Genomic DNA, 25,491 nt, shown 5'->3' with positions numbered 1-25,491 from the left:
ATAGTTAGGTGAGGCCGCGCCTGGCCTGATGGGACAGCAGAGAGCCATTCGAGCTTCTGAGCATAGTGGGGGAGGGGAATGACTCGATCAGGCCGTTCTTGGGATTTACAACACCGTGTTCACGGAAGCTGGAAGGCCAGCTGGGAAGCCACCGCAGTGTTAAGTTTAAGTGACGAATGAGGACGGCCTGACCGGACGCAGCGGCAGAACGGAGGGCAAGCAGAGAGAGGGCAGGCCCGGGCCTGGAGGGGTGACTGGAGAAAGGGCCTGGCAGGTCTCAGAGACACGGTCAGGAGGATGGGCTGGCGGGTGGGCAGGCTACTGGCAGAGCACGAGAGCCCCAGGGACTCAGGGAAACGCGGGCCCAGGCCCATCAGAGGGCCACGCGGGCCGGTGCCAGGAGCGAGCCCAACACACAATTCCGAGGCGGTCCAGACCACGGCTGGGCTGACTCACCCAATCCCAGCGCGAAGTACGGCGTCGACGGCGGGATGACTCTTAGGCAGCGGCTGGCCGCGGTGGTGTTCTGTAGCGAGATCGCCATCTGCCCAAAGGTAAAGGGGAGCTCTTTTAGACAGCAACACACACGGACGAGTGACCCGAGGCCCGGACAGACTACCTAGCGCGGAAAGCGGGCAGAGGTAGAGATGAAATGGGTCTAGGCTGGCCAATGGGCACATGGGGATTCCTTTTGCCCATCGATCTACCTTCGATTGCATCTGGAAAAAATACAATACGAGGTGAACCGGAAGACGGGAATAGATCTGACCTCGGCTTTGCCCGCTTTAAAACAACAGCTGCTTGGGGCGCCTGGGTGGCGCAGTCGGTTAAGCGTCCGACTTCAGCCAGGTCACGATCTCGCAGTCTGTGAGTTCGAGCCCCGCGTCAGGCTCTGGGCTGATGGCTCAGAGCCTGGAGCCTGTTTCCGATTCTGGGTCTCCCTCTCTCTCTGCCCCTCCCCCGTTCATGCTCTGTCTCTCTCTGTCCCAAAAAAATAAATAAACGTTGAAAAAAAAAAAAAAAAACAACAGCTGCTGTGTACTGAGTATCCGCCATGTGCCCTATCAACCTCACAATAACCAGGAAAAGGCGGGAGTTCTCGCTCTCTCACACCGCAGAAGCTGAAGTTCCCAGACGTTCCTTAACCCGTAGAGTTTTGAGATGTGAGCCCAGGAGATCGGGCTCCAACGTCCTGCTCACCTGGCCTCTTACTTGCCGACTTTTCCCCTACGTATATCCCTCTGGGCCACTTCTTCCCATGGGCACAGCTAAGAGAGCTATAGGCACCTGTATGATAAGGTTGTAATCGGGCCTCCCTCCAGCACTCAACCCATCCAACCCTATCAAATCCTGCCTTCTCTTCTTCCTCTCTCAGACTAGGAGACCCCCGGGGGCAAGGCCTAGGATTCGCGCACTGCTAACCCCCACCAGAAGAGGAGCTCGTACGCAAACATACCTTTTGCTTCGATTTTGTGAAATATTACACCGGGGAAAAATGGATAAAGTATAACATGACAAAAGCCAAGTTTCCATCACCCAGTTTAATAATAAATCATAAAAACACATGGGGCGCCTGGGTGGCTCAGTCAGTGAAGCATCCGACTTTGGCTCGGGTCATGATCTCACAGTTCGTGGGTTCGAGCCCTGCGATGGGCTCTGTGCTGACCGCTCAGAGCCTAGAGCCTGCTTCAGATTCTGTATCTCCCTTTCTCTCTGTCCCTCCCCTACTCACTCTCTCTCTCAAAAATGAATAAGCATTAAAAAGTACAGAGGAAACCTATCCTAGCCCCTCTTCCCTCCACCAGATAACACCTACGTAAATTTGAAGTGTGGGTCTTCATACTTTTATTCATAGGTATGTGCTCCTAAATCAACACTTATCCATTGTTGGCCAATACATTTGCACCAGTGTATCTGTGAACCACACCCAAGTGTGCAGAGAACCATATTATGGTTTTAATCTTCATTTCTCTGTTATTAATGATAATGAGCACTGTTTCATATGTTTATCTGCTATTTGGGGTTCCTCTTGTGTGAGTTGTCTATCCATATCCCTTTACAATTTTGCCATTGTGTACTTTGTCTTTTTCTTATTTTTAAAAAATGTTTATATCTTTATTTTTGAGAGAGAGAGAGAGAGAGAGACAGACAGAGAATCCCAAGCAGGCTCTGCACTGTCAGCACGGAGCCCAACACGGGGCTCAATCCCACGAACTGTGAGATCATGACCTGAGCCAAAATCAAGAGTCAGACGCTTTACAGGCTGAGCCACCACCCAGGCGTCCCTGTCTTTTTCTTATTGATTTGTAGGAGTTCTTGATATATTCTGGGTACTCATTCTTTTTAAGGTACATGTTATAAACAATCTCCAAGTTCATAACTCATATTTTTTGAGGTACAGTCTCCAAACTGTTAATGTAAAATTTATCAGCCTTTTGTGGTTTGTGCTTCTGTTTCATGAAATCTTTCTATATCTCCTATATTTTCTTCTTTAAAATTTATTTGAGATCTTTGCTGGAAAGTACTTCGCTTAGGGTATGGAGTGAGGTAGGGATTATATTATCTTCCGTGCAGCATGGATGCTATCTCAGTCTTGTCTCTGCAGGGGTGCACACGTGCACAGAATAGCCTGAGCAACAGCATGTGCAGTTCCCCCCATCAGGCTGCTGTTCCCTCAGAAACATGGAGCCAGCTGCACCCACTGCTGAGATTACCAGTCAAGGTGTCCATGGCAGCAGCCGGTCCTCGCATCCACTGAGGCATTAAGACAGCCTTTCTCCAGGGGCGCCCGGGTGGCTCAGTCTGTTAAGCATCTGACTTCAGCTCAGGTCACGATCTCATGGTTCATGAGTTCGAGCCCCGCCTCGGGCTCTGCGCTGACAGCTGGAAGCCTGGAGCCTGCTTCAGATTCTGTGTCGCCCTCTCTCTCTCTGCCCCTCCCCCACTCGCACTCTGTCTCTCTCAAAAATAAACAAACGTTAAAAAAAAACAAAAGAAACTTCACGACAGCCTTGCTCCAGCCACACAGGGCAATCCCCTGGCCAGTGAAAGGCAGGGGCCAGCGGTTTACAAGGCTTCTGAGGGGATGGCTTCTGAGGGGATGTGCGACAAGCACAATGAAAGCGTCAATTGCATTTAATGGCAGTCAGCTCAATGACACATTCTCAGATTGGCTCTTCCTCCTTCCCTGCACTCCCTTTCCTCACTCCTCTCTAGAGATGCAAATGACAGCACCTACTCTCTCCACTGCAGGCTCTGCTTTGTGGGGCACCCCGGCTGTGACAGTTGGCATCCGAGGAGTCCTACAGCAGCAGACCCTTAGGATGCAAGTCGAGAGTCGGCTCTCCCAGCAGTCAGGTGGCAATCTAGGACTCTAGCTGCCGGGCAGGAGGGTGTGGTGAGCCCTGGTATACAGTGCCCCACAATTGGCATGGTTGTCACCCACGGCCAGCTGAAATGAGGTGCAGGTGGAGGTCAGGCGCTGAAACATGGGGTAGCTACGGTGCCCGCAAGGTCTGGGGCCGTGATAATTATAAGGGCTGCAGAGTGGTCTGGCTTTCCTTGATGGCACTGGAAGGCCCAGAGAAAAAGATGACAGGCTCAGAGCAGCGAACTGCCAACTCAAGGCCCACCGTGAGGACATTCCTCGCATTCCTGGTTACACACAATTTGCTCCGGTGTCTGTGTGGGTGTGCACGCGCGCACTCCTTGCTTGATTTGGTTTGCCATTTTTCACCTGGTATTTCTGTACCTATGTTCTTTTTTTTTTTCTGTCAGATGCATTTTTTAAGTTAGCAAAATACTGAATGGAAACAAAAGAGCAAGTATATGAAAGCTATAACCCCCTGGCTTACAAGCTACGGCCTCTATTCCCACCACAACCCTTCAGCCTTCCACTCACAGCCTGGGTCCCATGTGCCCTCACGTCAGGACGGAGAAGCTCTCTCGAACCTTCCGGGGGCTGGGGACTGGGAGTGTACCTATATTCCAAAGCAAATCTGGCCCATGATTTTCATTGTCATCGGTCGTCATCTGGCTTTGGGGTCAGTGTAACATTAGGCTTAGTCTGTTCAGGCTCGTCTACAAAATGCTATAAACCGGTTGGCTTACAAACAACAGAATTTTATTTCTCACAGTTCTGGAGGCTGACAAGTCCAAGATCAAAGTGCCAGCATGGTCACGTTTTGGTGACGGCCCTCTTCCCACTTCATAGCTGGTGCTTTCTCACTGTGTCCTCAAAGTAGTGGAAGGGGCAAGGGATCTCTAGAAACTTTTTTACAGAAGCATTAACCCCCGGGGCAGCTGGGTGGCTCAGTCGGTGGTTGAGGTCCGACTCTTGATTTCACCTCAGGTCATGATCTCATGGGTTGTGAGGTGGAACCCCATATCAGGCGCTGAGCTGACAGTGCAGAGCCTGCTTGGGATTCTCTGTCTCCCTTGCTCTTCGCCCCTCCCCCACTTGCACCCACGCACACTTAGGGTCCAGCGCACGCTCTCTCTCAACATAAAATAAACTTAAGGAAAAAAAAAAGCACTAATGAGGCCCCACCCTCATGACCTAAGCACCTCCCAAAGGTCCTACCTTCTAATACCATCCTCTTTGAGGGCAAGGGTTTCAACATATAAATTCTAGGAGCACATGAACATTCAGATCATAGCAGGCTCATCACCCAATAATGAGGGTATTCTTGTTCTGGTCTCTGAAACAGTTTATACATAATAGGGGTTAGTTTCATTGGCTGGTGATGGACAGCTGTCAAGTGATCTGGGCCTAGCGTTACTTTGGCTAGAAAATGGTTTTGTTTTGTTTTAGTTATTTTCATACAAGTTGGACGGTCACATAGGTAAAGAGTCAAAGGTTTTGGAAACAGAAATCCTGCCTTCTTCCCCTGAATCCCTCTCCAGCCATTTTCTGCAATACTTTTTCCTCCTTTGGCTGATCATTTCAGAATGTCTCCAAAGGGCGTGCATTTGTATGCACGTATTACGGATCAAGGATATGGATATTCTCTCTCTCCTCTCCCATATCCAACTCACCATACGATATGCCCTTCCTCTCCCCCATCTTTCCAATGTAAGTTATATAATATTACTCGGTTAGAACAGTCATTGATGTTTACATTATTGTCACTGTGTAAATGATATTCACAACTGAGCATGAAATTGTCCCTTATATAATTATTGTCTTTCCAGAGTTAATAATCAACTGATTATTTTCTTTAATAGGTACTTGTTAATAATTAAGTCTCTCTGCACTACTCTAAAAATCTCTTTCTAAGATGTCCAGATGTATCAGGGACCCTTAATGATCCCTCCATAAGTCACCCCCATAAGTCAATCTATGCCAGAGCCTTCTGGCCTCTTCCAGTCTGGGCTGCTCTCCTGCTATACCTACTGCTAACTATCACCCAGGACAACCCCTGGGTTGGCAGATTTAAGATACATCCACAAGTTCTTTGACACTCCTCCCATTGAGAGGTGAGGTCTATGCAGCTTCCCCTGGAATCTGGACTAACCTTAGTGAGTCACTTGTAACCTACAGCATGCAGAGGAAATAGGGACTTTCTCTACTTGTCTAAGGTAACCTCCAAGGTTAGGTCATACAACCTCCATCTTGCTTGCTGTGACAATCACTTAGAAGCTCGGATACTCACTCTGAGTTGCCGTGTGCGGTCTGATTACACTGAGGTGGCCACTCGGTGAGGAAACCCAGGCCGTGGGGAGAACCCACGTGTCGTTACTCTGGTAGACCCCCTCAGCTGCCTACTGACAACCAACCACTTGCTATGCAAGTAAAAATGCCTCAGACAATTCCAGCTTCCGGCTTCCAGGTCACCCCTAGGCCCTCTTTATAGCTGAGGCCTCAAACACTGTGGAACAAGTCATCCCCACTGTGCCTTATCTAAATTTCTGATCCAAAGAATCTGTGAGCATGATAAAATAGTTGTTTTAAGTTGCCAAACTTTGGGGAAATCTGCTTTGCAGCAACAGCAACTGGAAAATCACGTAACCATTAGGAATCCGGGGATTTCCCTCCCCTCTCTCCTACGCTGGATCTTTTGTTTTTTACACACCAGCCCTCCTCTTCCTTGGTTTACTCCCTGGTAGGACAGCATGCTCCCTAACGGTTTCCTCACGAAGGGTGCGTGGAACATACACTTGTAAAAAAAAACTTTACAATTTTGAAAATGTTTTTATCTTTAAACGTTGTCGTTTAGTTGGGTAAACGACATATGGACATAGTCATATACCTAACAAATGCAAGGCGCATTTCTGAGAGATATCACTGTGGTCCCTGGGTGGTGGCTCAGCTGGTTAAGCGTCTGACTCCTGATTTCGGCTCAGGTCATGATCTCACGGTTCGTGAGTTCGAGCCCCCCTCTGGGTTATATCCTGGCAGTGCAGACCCTGCTTGGGATTCTTTCTCTTTCCGCTCTCTCTGCCCCTCCCCCACTCTTGCTATCTCTCAATATAAATAAATAAAACTTAAAAGGTCTAAGAGATATCACTAGATATAATTCAATTTATGTAACAGACTGTGGCAAACTGTATTTCTCTTTTTGGGAGGCTTGCTCTGGGGAAACCAGCCACTGTGCTAGGAGGAAAGGGGAGGGGAGGAGATGGAAGGAACTAGCTGATGTGGAGAAGCCACAAGGGGAGGAAGTGAGATCTAAGCTGAAGGCCAGCATCAACCAGCAGACACGTGGGTGAACGGCCCTTCAGAAACTTCTAGCCTCCAGTCTTCTGGTTAGGACTCCAGACATCACAGTAGAAATAAACTGTCCTTACGATATCCTATCTGATAAGCAAGCAAATGTCTGTTTACACCACTAAGTCTTGGGGCGATTTGTTACATGGTTATACTAACTGGAATACTGAATATATTAAGATAAAATGAAAGTTGCCCTTAAAACCATGCCAGAAAGGACCATTTCAAGTACTTTTTTTTTCTATCAAGTACCCTGAACCACTTTTATTCTTAAGCTCCAGAACATAATACATCTGAGATATATGCCTTCCCCTGCATAAATGCTTAGAATCCTGCAACTGTACAGACATCCACTTACTGTGGAGACTTGACCCTGAGCCTCACTAAAAAGCCACTAGATGCAGAGGCTTCCAAGAGTAGAATTTGATTCCAAGATTCATCAGATGACTGTGGGGGAAGGGAGCCATAAGCACAGAATGGGAAGAGGCAATGTGGAAGCCTCTTTGTACCGATAACTGGAATTATCGGTACAAAGTCACGATTTTATTATTTTTATCTTTTAAATATTTTTTAAAATTTACATCGAAGTTAGTTAACATATAGTGTAATAATGATTTCAGGAATAGAATTTAGTGATTCATCACCTACATATAACACCCAGTGCTCATCCCAACAAGTGTCCTCCTTAATGCCCATCACCCATTTAGCCCATCCCCCTCCCACAACCCCTCCAGCACACTGTTTTTCTCTATATTTGAGAGTCTCTTATGTTTCGTCTGCCTCCCTGTTTTTATATTATTTTTGCTTCCCTTCCTTTATGTTCATCTGTTTTGTATCTTAAATTCCATATATGAGTGAAGTTATACGATATTTTTCTTTCTCTGATGGACTTATTTCACTTAGCATAATACACACTAGTTTCATTCACGTTGTGGCAAGTGGCAAGATTTCATTCTTTTCGAGTGCCGAGTAATACTCCATTGTGTGTGTGTGTGTGTGTGTGTGTGTGTATATGTGTATGTATGTGTAGCCATTCATCCATCGATGGACATTTGGGCTCTTTCCATACTTTGTTTATAGCGCTGCTATAAACATTGAGGTGCACCTGTCGCTTCAAAACAGCACTCCTGTATCCTTTAAATAAATAGCTAGTAGTGCAATTGCTGGGTTGTAGGGTAGTTCCATTTTTAATTTTTTGAGGAACCTACATACTATTTTCCAGAGTGGCTGCACCAGTTTGCATTCCCACCAGCAGTGCAAAAGAGTTCCTCTTTCTCTGCATTCTCGCCAACATCTCTCACTGCCTGAGTTGTTAATTTTAACCATTCTGACTGGTGTGAGGTGGTATCTCATTGTGGTTTTGATTTGTACTTCCCTGATCATGAGTGATGTAGAGCATTTTTTCATGCATCAGTTGGCCATCTAAATGTCTTCTCTGGAGAAGTGTCTGTTCATGTCTTTTGCCCATTTCTTCACTGGATTATTTGTTTTTTGGGTGTTGAGTTTGATAAGTTCTTTATAGATTTTGGATACTAACCCTTTATCTGATATGTCATTTGCAAATAACTTCTCCCATTCCGTAGGTTGCTTTTTAGTTTTGCTGACTGTATCCTTTGCTGTGCAGCTTTTCATCTTGATGATGTCCCAATAGTTCACTTTTGCTTTTGTTTCCCTTGCCTCCTGAGATGTTGTTGAGTAAGAAGTTGCTGCAGTCGAGGCCAAAGAGGTTTTTGTCTGCTTTCTTCTGGAGGATTTTGATGGCTTCCTGTCTTACGTTTAGGTCTTTCATCCATGTTGAGTTTATTTTGTGTATGGTGTAAGAAAGGGGTCCAGGTTCATTCTTCCGCATGTTGCTGTCCGGTTTTCCCAACACCATTTGCTGAAGAGACTGTCTTTATTCCACTGAATGTTCTTTCCTGCTTTGTCAGAGATTAGTTGGCCATACGTTTGTGGGTCCATTTCCGGGTTCTCTATTCTGTTCCATTGATCTGAGTGTCTGTTTTTGTGCCAGTACCATACTGTCTCGATGAGTACAGCTTTGTAATACAGCTTGAAGTGCAGGATTGTGATGCCTCCAGCTTTGGTTTTCTCTTTCAGTCTTTGTTGCTTTTGGTCTTTATTTACTTGTTTTGTTTTGTTTTTTCATCTTCTCTCCCTTCAGAGAATCCCCCTTAAAATTTCTTGCAGGGCTGGTTTAGTGGTCACAAACTCCTTTAATTTCTGTTTGTCTGGAAAATTTTTATCTCTCCTTCTATTTTGAATGACGACCTTGCTGGATAAAGAATTCTTGGCTGCATATTTTTCTGATTCAGCACATTGAATATATCCTGCCACTCCTTTCTGGCCTGCCAAGTTCCTGTGGAAAGGTCTGCTGCAAACCTGATCTGTCTTTCCTTGTAGACTAAGGACTTATTTTCCCTTTCTGCTTTCATGATTCTCTCCTTGCCTGAATATTTTGTGAATTTATGTTGACAGTCAGTTTTTGTTGAATCTAATGGGAGTTCTCTGTGCTTGGTTTCCTTTTTCAGAATTGCTTTGGGATTGAAGCAATCAATTTAGTTTGTTCTAGCTCTGTGAAGAATGCTGGTGTTTTTTTGATAGGGATTGCATTGAATATGTAGATTGCTTTGGGTAGTAATGACATTTTAACAATATTTGTTCTTCCAATCCATGAGCATGAAATGTTTTTCCATTTTTTGTGTGTGCCTTATTCAATTTATTTCATAAGTTTTCTATATTTTTCAGTGTATAGATTTTTCACCTCTTTGGTTAGGTTTATTCCTAGGTATTTTATGGTTTTCGGTGCAATTATAAATGGGACCGATTCCTTGATTTCTCTTTCTGCTGCTTCATTATTGGTGTATACAAATGTAACCAACTTCTGTACATTGATTTTATACCCTACGATTTTGCTGAATTCATGAATCAGTTCTAGCAGTTTTTTGATGGAATCTTTTTGGTTTTCCATATAGAGTATCATGTTATATGTGAAGAGTGAAAGTTTGACTTCCTCCTTGCCCATTTGGATGCCTTTTATTCCTTTGTGTTGTCTGATTGCTGAGGTTAGGACTTCCAGTACTATGTTGAGTAACAGTGGCAAGAATGGACATCCCTGTCATGTTCCTGACCTCAGGGTGAAGTTCTCAGTTTTTCCCCATTGAGGATGATATTAGCGGTGGGTCTTTCATATATGGCTTTTAAGATCCTGAAGTATGATCCTTCTATCCTTACTGTCTTGAGGGTTTTTATCAAGAAAGGATGCTGTATTTTGTCAAATGCTTTCTCTGCATCTATTGAGAGGATCATATGGTTCTCGTCCTTTATTTTATTGATGTGATGAATCACATTGATTGCCTTGTGGATATTGAACCAGCCCTGCATCCCAGGAATAAATCCCACTTGATTGTGATGAATAATTCTTTTAATGTATTTTTAGATCTGGTTGGCTAGTATCTTGTTGAGGATTTTTACAGCCACGGTCATTAGAGAAATTGGTCTGTAGTCCTCCTTTTTAGGGGGGTCTTTGTCTGGTTTTGGAATCAAGATCATGCTGGCATGATTTTAAATATGTATACAGCTGTGTATGGACAAATGCATAGACATGTGTATACATACACATGCATATATATGGTTGAATCCACGCAATTACTCTTTTTGTCCAGCTCTGTCCATTGAAAGGACCCAGAACCAATGACACCCCAGCAGGAAACAGCAGATCTAATGCTTGGACCCTGATTCCTAAATACCAAGTTTCTGTGTTCTCCACATAAAAGAACAGGGCTTCTTAGAAACTGATTCAAGAACTGGGACAAAGTGAGTTTAAGATGAGCCTGGAGCATCTTGTAATGCCAGAATGTAAGGAAGTGCTAAAAAAGAAAGCGAAAGAACACAGAAGACCACTTGTAAGGCTCCCACTGGACAAACCTAGTATAATTACATAAACTTTAAACAAACTTATTCTAGGCTAACACAACTTCGTTATCCAGAATGAATCTAAATAGATGCACCCTTGAATACTGGCCAAGGAAATGAACTCTATGCAATAGCTACATTTTATGGTACTACTAGGATACATGTTTTGAAAAAGATAAAATCATCAATTGGTCAAGTGGGGAAAACCCAGCTACTTCACTAAAACTGACCAAACAGACCTTTAAGGTGTATTCTCTTGATCAGACCTATGCTGGCCAAAACACTGGGTACAAAATAGGTTCCAAGTGCTTCTTATAATATTTATAATTGCCCTGATGTATTTTACTCTCCTCCACTGTGGGATATTCAGGTGTTTAAATGTTGCTATTCTGCCAATATCAAACTGACATCCCAAAATGATTTTGCATCAGAGACAAAAACCCTTCTGGTTAACTCCCGTCCTTTAGGAAATTTTGACCAAAATGGGAGGAGTTGAGAAGTTTTGGAAGAGTTGAGGGCAATGGTGCAGACCTGGCCTAAAACAGAGATACTAACAGCAAACACTGGAAGATTCACTGTTCCCAGACTGCAAGTTTTTTTCTCTCTCCTCTCAGTTACAAATTTGTTTTTGCCTTTGTTCACTGACAACAGCATACCGACTACTATTCCTCAAATGGGCATGCAGATAACAAATTCCTCTGAATTATCCTTTGAAAACATCTGTCTACTAATGAGTCTTCCAATCCATGAATATAGTATATTCAGTATTGTGCTGGTAAATGTTTAATGACAGGTTCTTGGAGATGGTGGAGAGCCATGATTTGATAGTATTTGCTGGCTTTCATGGTGTAAATACTTCCTCTGTGGTCGATTTCAAGATACCATCACTGAACATGGACTTGGGGAGAGATGTGCATGGTACATTCTTCTGAGCTACTATGACCTGGCTCCAACATACTACTGGCTATATATCTATTCATCTATTTGGGTCTCCTTTAATTTCTCTCAATTATATTGTTTAGTTTTCTGTCAAAGTCTTGTACATATTCATTTAAATTTGATTTATTTAAATGCACTACAAACTATCATATTTTAAATTCGCTTTATAATAGCTTGCTCTGGTACATAGGAATAAAATTGGTTTTATACATTGACTTTATATCTAGAGACTTAATAAATTCACTGATTAAATACAATAGGTTATCTGTGGATTTGGATTTTCTGGGTACACAATCATGTCATCTGTGAATAATAACAGTTTTATTTTTGTAAATTCCTTCTGTCAAATTATGAAAGATTTATTTGATTTTCAGTTTGCTTAGAGTTTTTTAAATTATGACTAGATATTAAATTTTGTCTGCATCTATTGAAAGATAGCTATGTGAGTTCTCTCCCTTACTGTTAAATGGGGAATTCTACTTATTGCTTTTCAGATGTTAAACTAACTTTGCACTACTAGATCAAACCACACTGGTTATAATTTTTTTTAAGTTTATTTCTTTTGAGAGAGCGCGCATGCACCCCTGCCTGTGCACCCAAGCAGGGGAGGGGCAGAGAGAGAGGCAGAGAGAGAATCCCAAGCAGGCCCTGCACTGCCAGTGCAGAGCCCAATGCAGGGCTTGAACTCACCAACTGTGAGATCATGACCTGAGCTGAAACCAAGAGTCAGATACCTAACCAACTGAGCCACCCAGGCACCCCTGTAATACTTATCATTTTCATATAAAGCTGAATTCCTTTTGCTAATGTTTTCTTGGGAAACTCTGCAGTTCTGTCCATGACAAAGTTTAGCTTTTCTTATAATAATCCTTTTCAGATTTTGGTATCCAAGATTATGCTTTTCTCATAACACAAGTTAGGCTGTCTTCCCTTTTTTTCTTTTTAAAAAAATTTTTTTTTCAACGTTTTTTATTTATTTTTGGGACAGAGAGAGACAGAGCATGAATGGGGGAGGGGCAGAGAGAGAGGGAGACACAGAATCGGATACAGGCTCCAGGCTCCGAGCCATCAGCCCAGAGCCTGACGCGGGGCTCGAACTCACGGACCGCAAGATCGTGACCTGGCTGAAGTCGGACGCTTAACCGACTGCGCCACCCAGGTGCCCCTGTCTTCCCTTTTTTTCTATTCTCTGCATTGTTTATAAAAGGTTGTTGCATTTCTTCCTCATAGGTTAGAGAGAATTCACAGGTGAAGCCATCAGGGCCTGAACTTTTATTCGTAGGTTTGTTGTTGTTTTAGACAACTTTACTGAGATATAATCTCCATGCCACAACTCACCAACTGAAAGGGTATAATACAGTGGTGTTTAGTATTTTCATAGAGTTGTGCGACCACCACAATTTTAGAGCTTGTTAGAAATTGTGAGGTTTTAAATTACAGATTCAGTGTCATAAGATTTTTCGGGTGGCTTATTTTCTCTTGATCTGTTTTGTATATTGTATTTTCCTGCAAATGTCTCTATTTCATCTACATTTTCAAATGTCTAGACATAAAGTTGTTCATAAACCTCTTATTTTTCTAACATCTGTAGGATCTATATCTTCTTTTCCTTGATATTGGTGACTCTGTACTTTCTTTTCGATCAGCTTTGCTGGGAATTTATTAATTTTATTAATCTTTTCAAAGAACTATGGAAAGAGCTGAAGTGTCCATCAACTGATGAATGGATAAACAAGATGTGGTTGATACATATATACAATGGAATATTACTCGGTGATCAAAAAGAATGAAATCTTGCCATTGGCAACAAAGTGGATGGAACCAGAATGTATTATGCTAAGCAAAATAAGTCAGTCAGAATAAGAAAAATATCATACGACTTCACTCATATGTGGAATTTAAGAAACAAAACAGATGAACATAGGGGAAGGGAAAGAAAAATAAGAACAGAGAGGGAGGCAAAGCCTAAGAGACTCCTAAATAGAGAAAACAAATGGAGAATTGCTGGAGGGGTGTTGGGTTGGGGATGCGCATTAAGGAGGGCACTAGTTGGGATGAGCACTGGGTGTTATATGTAAGTGATGAATCACTAAATTCTACTCCTGAAACCATTATATGCTACGTGTTAACTAACTTGGACTTAAATAAAATTTAAAAAAAAATCGTTTCAAAGAACTAACTTTTGGCTTTGTTGATCCTACTGCATATTTGCTTTCTATTTCACTTAAATTTGTTCTTGTTTAGGTGGGTGGCTCAGTTGGTTAAGTATTGGACTCTTGGTTTCAGTCGAGTCATGATCTCATGGTTTTGTGAATTTGAGCCCCACACTGGGCTCTGTGCTGGCAGTGCAGAGCCTGCTTGGGATTCTCTGTCTTTATCTCTCTTTACCCCTTCCCCACTTGTGCTTTTTCTGTCTCTGTCTGTCTCTGTCTCAAAAAAGAAAAAAAAAACCCATAATATAAATTTGTTCTTTTTTTTTTTTTTTATTATTTCTTTCCCAGTTCTTTGGGTTTAATTTGCTATTCTAATTTTGGGAGACACCCACATAGTGGATTTTCAGACTATTTCTCTTCTAACATGTAAATATAAGTCTGTACATTTTCTTCTAAGCTTGGCTTTAGCTGCATCCTACAAGCTTTGATGTACCATTTTAAAATGATCATTCATGGGGTGCCTGGGTACTCAGTCAGTTGAGTGTCCAACTTTGGCTCAGGTCATGACCTTGAGGTTCATGAGTTTGAGTCCAGCAACAGGCTCTGTGTTGACAGTTCAGAGTCTGGAGCCTCGGATTCTGTGTGTGTGTCTCTCTCTGCCCCTACCTCCCCCCTCAAAAATAATAAATAAACATTAAAAAAAATTTTTTAAATATTCATTCACGGGGCACCTGGTGGCTAAGTTGGTTGAGTGTCCAGCTCTTGATTTCAGCTCAGATCATGATCCCAGAGTCATGGAATTGAGCCCCAAATTGGGACTCAGCGTGGAGCCTTCTTAAGGCTCGCTCTCTCTCTCTCTCTCTCTCTTTCCCTCTGCCCATCTCCCCTGCTTGCACCCTCTCTAAAAAAAAAAGATAATGATAAAAGATTATCATCCATATAGAGTAAATAAGGCATGGAGATGAAAACTATAGCATAGGGAATATAATCAGTAATACTGATATTGTGATAACATTGTATGGTGACAGATGGTGGTGACTTATCATGATGAGCATTGAGTAACATGCAAAATTGTTGAATCACTATGCTATACACCTAAAACTAATATAGCCCTGTGTATCAATTATACTTCAATTACTTTTTTAAATGATCATTATTTTCTATTTTCTCATTTCCATTATGATTTCTTTGGTTCATGAGTTTAGTAATGAACTGCTGAATTTCCAAATATTTGGGTAGTTGCTAGTTATATTTTTGTTGTTGGTTTCTATATTAAGCCCACTAGGTTCAAACTCTATATGCGTTTAGTCTTTGAAAAAAAATTAAAGATGTATTTTTGTTTATTTATGGAGGCTGCATGCTCAAGTGGGGGAGGGGCAGGGAGAGAGGGAGAGAGAAAGAATCCCAAGCAGGCTCGGTGCTTTGCGTGGAGCCCAACATGTGACTTGGCCTCACAGACCACAAGACACCACCTGAGCCAAAATCGAGACTTGGATGCTTAACTGACGGAGCCACCCAAGCACCCCAGTCCTTTGAAATGTTTTTTTGTTTGTTTGTTTTTTTAAATTTTTTTTTTCAACGTTTATTTATTTTTGGGACAGAGAGAGACAGAGCATGAACGGGGGAGGGGCAGAGAGAGAGGGAGACACAGAATCGGAAACAGGCTCCAGGCTCTGAGCCATCAGCCCAGAGCCCGACGCGGGGCTCGAACTCACGGACCGCGAGATCGTGACCTGGCCGAAGTCGGACGCTTAACCGACTGCGCCACCCAGGCGCCCCTGAAATGTTTTGATACTTGCTTCATGATTCAGCACATGGACAATTTTGGTGTTTCATGTGCACTTTTAAAAGAAAATACATTTTGCAAGTGCTGGCTGTAGTGTTATATATAACTCAATTAGACACAGTTTGTTAATTGCTCGATTCTTCTATATCTTTACTGTTTGGGTCTAGCTGCTTTTTAAGTTTTTGAGAGAAAAAAATGTTAAAATCTCCTACATGTTTGTTATTGTATCTGTTTTTCTTCTAGTCTTATAAAATTTTGTTTATGCATTTTGAGGCTAAACCATTTGTGTGTACACATTTTAAATAGTATCTCTTGGATGGACTTTTTTCAACCTTTGTCCACTATGAAATGTCCTTTTTTCCTTTCTATTAATGCTTCTCGCCTTCTCTGATATTAGTAAATCCACACCACCTTTCTTGTGCATAAAATTTAATGTATCTTTATCCCTCCTTATATTGTCAATCTTTTTGTACCCTCACTTTTAAGGTTATCTCATATAAGCAGCATTTAGTTGGTTTTTGTTCTTATTCACAGTCTGAAGGTCCTTCTCTTTTAATTGGGGTACCTGGTCCATTTACATATCATGTAATTATTGTTGCTTTTCATTCCTTCTTGCATTTCTCTGCTTCCATATGAGTGTCATTTTCTTCTGATTAAAAATTCCTTTGGTGTAGATCTTCTGGTGATGGAATTATCATTATCTGATAGTGAATTACCAGTTTTCATCTGAGAATTTCATTTTATCTTCATTTTTTTAAGTTTATTTATTTATTTTTAAGAGAGAGAGAGAGGGAAGGAGGGAGGGAGGAGAGGGCATGAGTGGGGGGTTGCAGAGAGAATCCCAAGCAGGCTCAATGCTCAGCGTAGAGCCTGACACAGGGCTTGATCTCACGACCGCGAGATCATGACCTGAGCCCATACCAACAGCTGAATGCTTAACGGACTGAGCCACCCAAGCATCCCAACTTATCGTTGAAATGTTTGAAGAATATTTTCACTGGGTTTAGAATTCTAGATTGAAAGTTACTATCTTTCATCACTTTGAAGCTTCCAAGTATTTGCTAGCTTCAAACATTCCCATTAGAAGGTGGTGGGTCTTTTTTCTCCAGATGCTTTAAGTTTGGGTTTCCCCTACCTTTTCTTTGGTTTAGAACAGAATTTTACTATAATATGCCTGGGTATGATTTTCTTTTATATTACTCTGCTTAGGGTTGTTAGTGTTTTGCTCTATGGCTTGATGTCTTCATTACTTTTTGGTCACTGTCATCCACTAAGTTTTCCAACCCTGCTGCTGCCCCCATGCTCTCTCTCCTCCCAATTACACAATAGACCTGCTTACTAGGTCCCATATTTTTAAATGCCACTTTCTGTATTTTTTCTTCTTTTTTCCCTTTGTGTTTTAGTTTGGATCATTTCTACTGACCTCCCTGTAAGTATTATCTTCATCTGTGTCTAATTTGCTGGTAAGCCCTTCCATTGAGTAATTTCAGTTCTAGAATTTTCATTTCTTGTAGATTCCTATTCTTCAGGTTATCTAGTTATAATACAGCCACAACTGGAAATCTGCCTAATACATGTATGTTTCTAACACTTGGTTTTGAGATACTAGACTTATAAGAGTTGTAAAAAATAATCCAGAGAATTCCCATATGGTCTTCACTCAGCTTCTCCTTATGTTAACATTTTCATAACAAGAGAACTATGATCGAATCTAAGAAATTAAGCTTGTTACAATATATTAACTAAAGTAAGAATCTATGTAAACTTTTCCAATTTGTCCACTAACTTCCTTTTTCCATTGCTGGATCAAATCCAAAACTTGAAATTCCATTAGGTTCCCATGTCTTTTTAATCTCCTAGGATCTGTGACAGTTCCTTAGTCTTTCCTTGTTGTCCATGACCTTAAGCATTTTAGAGAGCACTGGTCAGTTATTCTGCGCAGTGTCCTTCTAGAATGGTCTTCAGCTGGGTTGGTCTGATGTTTACTCATGATTACATTGAGGTTATGCATTATTTACAAGAATATCATACAAGTGATGTGCCCTTCTCACTATGTCATATTGGAGGTATATGATACGTATTAGCAGTGATGTTAAAATTAATCATTTGGTCAAAGTCCTATCTGCCATGATTTGCCATGGCACAGTTACTATTTTTCCTTTGTAATTACAAAGTATGTGGGGAGAGACTATGCAATCATCTGTTTCTGCTAAAACTTTTACCCCCAATTTCATCATCTATTGGTATATCCTGCCTGCAGATTTTATCAGTGTGATATTTAATGGTAACTTTTTTATTTCTTTCATTCTTTCTATGTATTAATTAGAATTATTCTGAGCCACTTGGCTGGCTCAGTTGGTGGAGCCTGCGACTCTCGATCTCGGGGCTGTGAGTTTAAGTCTCACACTGGGTATGGAGATTACTTTAAAATTACAAAAATGTTTTAAACTAACTTAGAATCCTTCCGTAACAAAGAGTCATCCCTTCTCCTCCATTTATTTATTCAGATGTTTACTTATTCAGTATGAATTCATGGACTTTATTTTATTCTTTGGGTTACAATCTGAATACCATTATCATTTATTTTGTTGTTTGAAATGTTTCAACTTTGGCCATTGAGAGCTCTGTGTCCTTTTGATATGCCCCCTCTTCCTGTCTCTCTTTTTCTTTCTCTCATCACTTCCTTACACCTTATGGCACCACAAGATGTTCTAGGGTCACATATTTCCCCTGTCTCAGCCCTGGAATTAACTAATGTACCAAAGAGCCCTAGTGCCTTTTATTGGAGAATGGTACTTAGAAACCAAGATGTGGACACTAGGTATGCTAAGTGCTGCTAGGATGCCACGATTTCTGTTCCTCTCGGTAGCTGCAACTAGGAAATACATTCAAGTGTACTAACTTATGCATTCACACACATCTATATTTATTCTTGTATGTATCCACCTGTATGTGTAATACATAAACACATTTCGAAACCACAAATCCATTATTTGTATCTCTGACTACAACCCAGCACCCAAGAGCTGATTCTAGCACTCCCTTTCCTTATTTGTAACTTCTTTCTGCAACAGTGAAAAACCTAATTCTCATCCATATATTTTTAAAATTTAAGATGTTTCATCAATATAAAGTTTATGAAAAACTTATAACCATAAATTCTTCTCTGAAATGTACTAATTATGTATGATTCTTTGTGTACCATGGGTGGCTCCTTCCAGCCACATGTACTCGATTTTACACAGTCATATTATGTTGTACTTTAATTTTTAACATTATTATACATATACATCCCCATATATTTAAACATTTTTTCATCCTTAGCAACCTTCTTTTTTAAATTCATTAATTGTGAGAAAGAGGGAGAGAGAGAGCGAGAAAGAAAGAGGCAGCATGAGTCGGGGATGGGCAGAGAGAAGGGGAGACAGAGAATCCCAAGCAGGCTCCGCACTGTCAGCACAGAGCCTGACGCAGGGCTCGAACTCATGAGATCGTGACCTGAGCCGAAATCAAGGGTCGGATGCTTAATCAACTAAGCCACCCAGGCACCCTGCAATGTTCTAAAGGAATAAATACCTTACTAATCCACTTGTGGGCTGTTATTCACTAACTTATCAAATGCCTTATAAGTTATTTTCTCTCTCCCCTGCACACACACACACACTTGGCTTTTTTTTTTAGTAAAATATGACACCTTTTATTTGTTCTTGATTTATCAGGGGTAGGCAAGGCCAAGAAGTAGACCCATATTGAGTATTTATGTAATTTAGTCCATACATATTTACTGAGGAACTACTATATGCTGAGCACTGAAAATAAAATAACGCAAGCCTAGAAATAATTCCTGCCCTTGTTGGGCTTACAGTCTAGTGGGAAAGATAAATATAAAATTGTGCCACCAAAGAGCAAATGGTGGGAAAGGGCCTGCAATCAGGACATTTAATCCAGTCGGGAAAGGTCAGGGTGACTTTCCAGAGAAGTGACAACTCAGCAATAGGAAAGGGATGAGCCCTAGAGGACCAGGCAAAGGCAGGAGGCAGGACTGGTCCACGGCAGTCTGTGACCACCTCATCTACAGGCTTCCACAGATGGCACCTTCCAGTCCTGCATAAGGGTCTGTCACACGGCCCTGAGCAGCTCTTTCTCTGCCCTATTCCACCCCCCAACTGAAATTATTTTTACCCCCTTTCTTGGAGTCTTTGCCAACTTCTGCAACTGTCCTTGAAATCTGATGACCAGACACAGAGGTCCAAAAGAGAATATATCACTGTTACATTTAAGGAATTAAAAAAAAAAAAAAAATCACTGGGGCGCCTGGGTGGCTCAGTCGGTTGAGTGCCCGACTTCGGCTCAGGTCGTGATCTCACAGTTTGTGAGTTCAAGCCCCGCGTCGGGCTCTGTGCTGACAGCTCAGAGCCTGGAGCCTGCTTCGGATTCTGCGTCTCCCTCTCTCTCTGCCCCTTCCCTGCTCATGCTCTGTCTCTGTCTCTCAAAAATGAATAAACATTAAAAAAAAAATTTTTTTTTTAAATTGCTTTAACATTTAACACATAAGACTGACATGTTTGCCCGCTTTTGCCCTGGGTGCTTGAGAGCTCATAAAGAATAATGGACTGCTCTTTGAACTCTAAAGTACAATACACATGTGTGTGAAAGAACTTGCCACGATTAGGCCTGGCAGTCTTTGCATCTGGTGAGCAGAGTTGGCGGCTACTAAGCTGGGTCTCAGTCTGATTCCCTAGGATGGTGGAGGCGAGAATGAAAATGAAGGAGGCTAGGGAAAAGGAATCAGGAGAGTCCCTATAACTACTCTCAGAGGGATCACTGTATATGCTGTTAAGTGAAACAAGCAAGGTGCAGAGGACAGTAAGAAGGAGAGGGGGTTCAAGTACATCCATATATTTGCTTATGATTCCAAAAAGAAACAATGGAAGAACGCAAACTAATGAAAATAGTTACTTGTCGGGTAAGGAGAGCATAAGGAAGAGGGGAAAGGAGAATGAAGTGAAAGAAAGTTTCTTTTTATATTTTTTAAATTTTTTAAATGTTTTTATTTATTTTTGAGACAAAGAGAGACAGAGCATGAGCAGAAGAGGGGCAGAGAGAGGGGGAGACACAGAATCTGAAGCAGGCTCCGGGCTCTGAGCTGTCAGCACAGAGCCCGACACGGGGCTCGAACTCACAGAGTGTGAGATCATGACCTAAGCTGAAGTCGGACGCTCAACCGACTGAGCCACCCAGGCGCCCCAGAAGGTATCTTTTTAAATAGAGAATCACAGCCAATAAATGCAGAAGGAGTAACAGAATTAGAACTCACCATTTTATAACCCTTAATTTTGTTTAAAAAAAAATGGATCTAGGTAATAATCATCTAAGGCTTCTAAGGCCACTACAAGAAAGGTTGATAAAAACTTCATAAATGACGGTTCAGGCTCGCAGCACCCAAAACCATTCTTTCCTGGTAATAGGAAAAGCAGATACACGCCTCCGGATGGGATATAATAAGAAATACATAGCACCACCAAAGTATTATTCTTGCCAAGAAAAGAAAAAAAACTGAACGTGAATCTAATCAAATGTCTACATAGAACTCTAAGTTTATAGAAATAGGAACAAAGGAACGTGTTTTGTGTCACCACAATGATACAATCAGCCAAATCCAGGATTTATGAAACCACAGCTTCAACAAATAAAGGGCCTCCTTAAAAAGTAGGCTGAGGGGCTTCTGGTCCAAGCCCACAACGTGGGAAGACCCAGAACTCACCTCTTCCACAGACGCTCTAACCCTCCACCTATTTACAGTGAAATTCCTCCTGAAGAAGGGCCAACTGAACGGCTGCTCCACGACAGGAGACAGAGAGACCACACAGAGAACGGCAAGAGAGATGGGGAACAGTCACAGCGGGAACCCCTACCCCCAATGCCACAAACTGCAGCAGGGAGGGAGGATATTGAAGGCACAGTTAAAAAAAAAAAAGCAGTAGTTGAACAGGGCAACTAGAATATAAAGGATCCAGCCTTAGGACTCTGCCGGACAGTGGGAGCCGCTGAAACTCTCCGGCTGGCTAGCACTCCTCCGCCAGCCGAATTACACAGCCAAGAGCAGGGTCTGGGCACCAGAGCTGGCCTGCCACCTCCCCTAGCACATATGAGCCCCAGCTATCCCACCACCGCGGCCCCAACACAGTGCGTATTGAGACACCCCTGGTCAGCGCTCACTGCAACTCCAGCCATCACAAATGCAAAGCATCCCGGAACACCCCAGGCTGCCACCACCACTGTGCCAGAGTTGCTGGGTCACCCCCGGCACAAAGCACCCTGGCACCCCCTGGCCCATGCCCACCTCAGCTCCAGCTGCCCCACCAGGGTGTTCCTGTGCAGAGTATCCTAGGAAACTCGAGCCCATGCCATGCCTCAGCTCCAGCCACCTCGCAGGGGTGCCCCTTCCTGGGCCATCCAGGGTCTCCTGGTCCGTGCCTGCTTCAGCTCCAGATGCCCCCAAGGGCACTCCTGTGCAGACGCCCTGGGACATCTCAGCCTGTACCCACTTCACCTTTAGCCGTCCTGCCAGGGTGCCCTCTGCACAGAGAGTTCCAGGACCACCCCCAGACGGCACCGACTTCAGCTCCAGCCATCTCCCCAGGACAGTTCCAGCATGGAGTACCCCAGAACCCCCTGCCCATGACAGCCACAGCTCTGACCAGCCAGCCTGTGAGAAGTTGGGGAAGGGACAGTAAAATATCTTCCAAACTGAGAAGGCGCTTTGTGACCAGAAGACAAAGCAGGTGAACCCACGCAATTTATAGAGTTTTATCCAGGGTCACTTACTGACAGGGGGAATCCGGGGGCCAATGATTCAGGCAGCTGCCACATGGCTACTTTCCACAATGTCTGGACCTTAGCCCACAGATTTTATAAAGCGAAGGGGTGTGCAAAAGGGCACTGTAGTGAGATCAAAGGGTTCACATGCGCTTCAAAGGGTCTGCATACACCTAATTGATAGCTGGCCTTTAATTAGATCTCATGGTGCCACCTGCACATCAGGACTGGGGCGCCTGGGTGGCTCGGTGGGTTGAGCACCCGACTCTTGATTTTGGCTCAGGTCAAAATCCTGAGGGTGGTGGGATTGAGCCCCACGTCGGGCTCTGCACTGAGCATAGGGCCTGCTGAAGATTCTCTCTCTCTCTCTCTCTCTCTCTCTCTCTCTCTCTCTCTTTCCCTCTGCCCCTCTCCTCCACTTGCTCTCTCTGTCTTTAAAATTAAAGGAAAGCAGAGGTGGGGGGGAAGGAAGGAAAAAGACTATGTTATCTCTAACAGATCTCTAACAGAAGCAAGCTTCCTTCCATCCCAGCCTTGGTGGGCATTTCTAACGTGTATATATTAGTCTCCAGGGGGCTTGGAACACGTAGCCCCGAGAGCGGTCACCTGACGAACGTGAACACGATGGAGGGCCAAAGATGAAGCCAGCATTGCCAGCCTTCCTGCACTTGACAGTCGCCAGGCGCACACCATCTACACAGAGGACAACCATACACAAGATTATCCCTTCAAGTTTAGAAGCAGCTGTTCCACCTAAGTCACACAAACACAGAAAGTCAAGCAAAATGAGACGAGAATACGTGCCAAAGAAAGAAAAAGACAAAGCCTCAGAAAAAGAACTAAATGAAACAGCGATAAACAATGCATCTGACAAAAAGCTCAAAGTAATGGTCATAAAGATGCTCACCAGGCTGGAGAGGAGGGTGGAGAAACTCAGTGAAAACTTCAACCCAGAGAAAGAAAATATAAAAAGAAACCAGAATTGAAGAATACAATAACCGAAGTGAAAAATGCACTGGAGAGAACCAACAGCAGATTGGCAGATACAGAGGAATGATTAGCAATCTGGAAGACAGGGTAATGGAGAGCAACCATGCTGAACAGCAAAAAGGAAAGAAAAAGATACAGGAGAGCAGGTTAAGGGATCCCTCAGACAACATCTAGTGAACAAATATTCACATTATAGGGGTCCCAGAAAGAGAAGAGAAAAAGGGACAGAAAATTTACTTGAAGATATAATAGCTGAAAATATCCCAGACTGGGGAAAGAAAGAGACATCCAGGTTCAGGAAGCACAGAGAGTTCCAAACAAGACGAAGCCGAGGAGGTCCACGCCATGACATGTAATGACTAAAATGTCTAAGATTAAAAATAAAGACTGGATTTTAAAAGCAACAAGAGAGAAGCAACCAGTCACTACAAAGGAAACCCCATAAGCCTATCAGCTGATTTTTCAGCACAAACTTTTCAGGCCAGAAGGGAGTGGCATGACATATTCAAAATGTTGAACGTTAAAAACGTACAACAAAGACTATCCTACCCAGCAAGGTTATCACTCAGAATTGAAGGAGAGATAAAAAGCTTCCCAGAAAAAACAAAAGTGAAAGGAGTCCATCACCACCAAATAGTCCTCAGAAGGAATATGAAAGGGACTTCTTTGAGCGGAGAAAAAGTCATAATTAGAAATAAAATTATGAGAGGAAAAAAATTTAGGAGTAATAGTAAGCAAACAGTAAAGGTAGTGGAGTCATCACTTATAAAGCTTGTATGAAGTTGAAAAGACAAAAGAAGTAAAATCAATTATATCTAAAAAAATTAGCTAAGGACTCACAAAATAAAAAGATGTTAAATATGGTAACATATATAAAATGTGGAGGGGAGAGTAAAAATGAAGTTCTTTTACAATGTATTCAAACTTAAGTGACCATCAACTTAATATAGACTGCTATATACTTAGGATGTTATATATGAACCTCAGGTTAACCACAAATCAAAAATCTTTTATGATACACAAAAAAACGAAGAGAAAGAAAGCCAAGCATAACATGAAAGAAAACAATCACAAGGAAAGATAGCAAGAGAAGAAAAGAACAGAAAAGAGCTACAAAATAACCAGAAAACAATTAACAAAATGACAGTAAGTTCAGACTTATCAATAATTACTTTAAATGTAAATGGTCTAAATGCTCCAATCAAAAGACACAGGGTGACAAATAGATTAAAAAAAAACACAACACCCCTCTCTATGCTGCCTACAAGAGACTCACTTCAGATCTGAAGACACATACACACTGAAAGTTAAGGAAGGGAAAAATATATTCTGTGCAAATGGAAGCAAGAAAAAAAAAAGCCAGGGTGGCAATACTTATATCAGGAAAAACAGACCTTAAAACAAAGACTGTAACAAGAGACAAAGAAGGGCATTACATAACGATAAAGGGATCAATATAATAAGAGGATATAACTATTGTAAATATCTATATACCCAATATTGGGGCATCTAAATATACAAAGCAAATATTAACAGAAATAAAGGGAGAAATTGACAGTAATATGATAATAGTAGAGGACTTTTTAAAAATGCTTATTTATTTTGAGAGAGAGAACACAAGCAGGGGAGCGGCAGAGAGAGAGGGGGGGGGACACAGAATCCGAAGCAGACTCCAGGCTCTGAGCTGTCAGCACAGAGCCCCACGCAGGGCTCGAACTCACAAGCTGTGGGATCATGACCTGAGTCAAAGTCAGATGCTTAACTTACTGAGTCACCCAGGAGCCCCAGAATACACATTCTTTTCAAATGCACATGGAACATACTCCAGGATAGAGCCCATGTTAAGCCACAAAACAACTCTCAATAAATTTGAGAAGAGTAAAGTCATATTAAGCATCTTTTCCAACCATGACAGTACAGAACTAGAAATCAATTACAAGAAAAAAGCTAGAAAAAACACAAACACGTGGAGGCTAAATAACATGCTAGTAAACAACCAATGGGACGATGAAGAAATCAAAGAGGAAATAAAAGAAATAGACTGAGACAAATGAAAATGAAAACACAATGGTCCAAAATCTTTGGGATGCAGTGAAAGTGGTTCTAAGAGGGAAACATACAGCAATACAGGCGTACCTCAAGAAATAAGGAAAAGCTTACCATAGTCTTCTCCCTAATTTTGT

The 25,491-nt window shown here is 42.4% G+C and overlaps 1 protein-coding gene across 4 annotated transcripts in view; it reads right to left on the bottom strand.

Annotated features, from left to right (window-relative positions):
* Positions 1-25,491, bottom strand: part of DLEC1 (DLEC1 cilia and flagella associated protein) — a 92,858-nt gene that overhangs the window by 38,201 nt on the left and 29,166 nt on the right. For all 4 annotated transcript variants that reach the window (XM_086720451.1, XM_086720452.1, XM_086720449.1 and 1 more), the window contains exon 7: positions 457-544. In XM_086720451.1, the coding sequence (XP_086576577.1) occupies positions 457-544 (88 nt within the window). The remainder of the gene's footprint in view (positions 1-456; positions 545-25,491) is intronic.

The sequence above is a fragment of the Puma concolor genome, chromosome C2, assembly GCF_028749965.1.
Source record: "Puma concolor isolate L17-30 chromosome C2, mPumCon1.1.hap2, whole genome shotgun sequence".
NCBI lineage: Eukaryota > Metazoa > Chordata > Mammalia > Carnivora > Felidae > Puma > Puma concolor.
The sequence above is the reverse complement of the archived record's forward strand: the minus strand, read 5'-3'. Positions and strand labels throughout refer to the sequence as shown.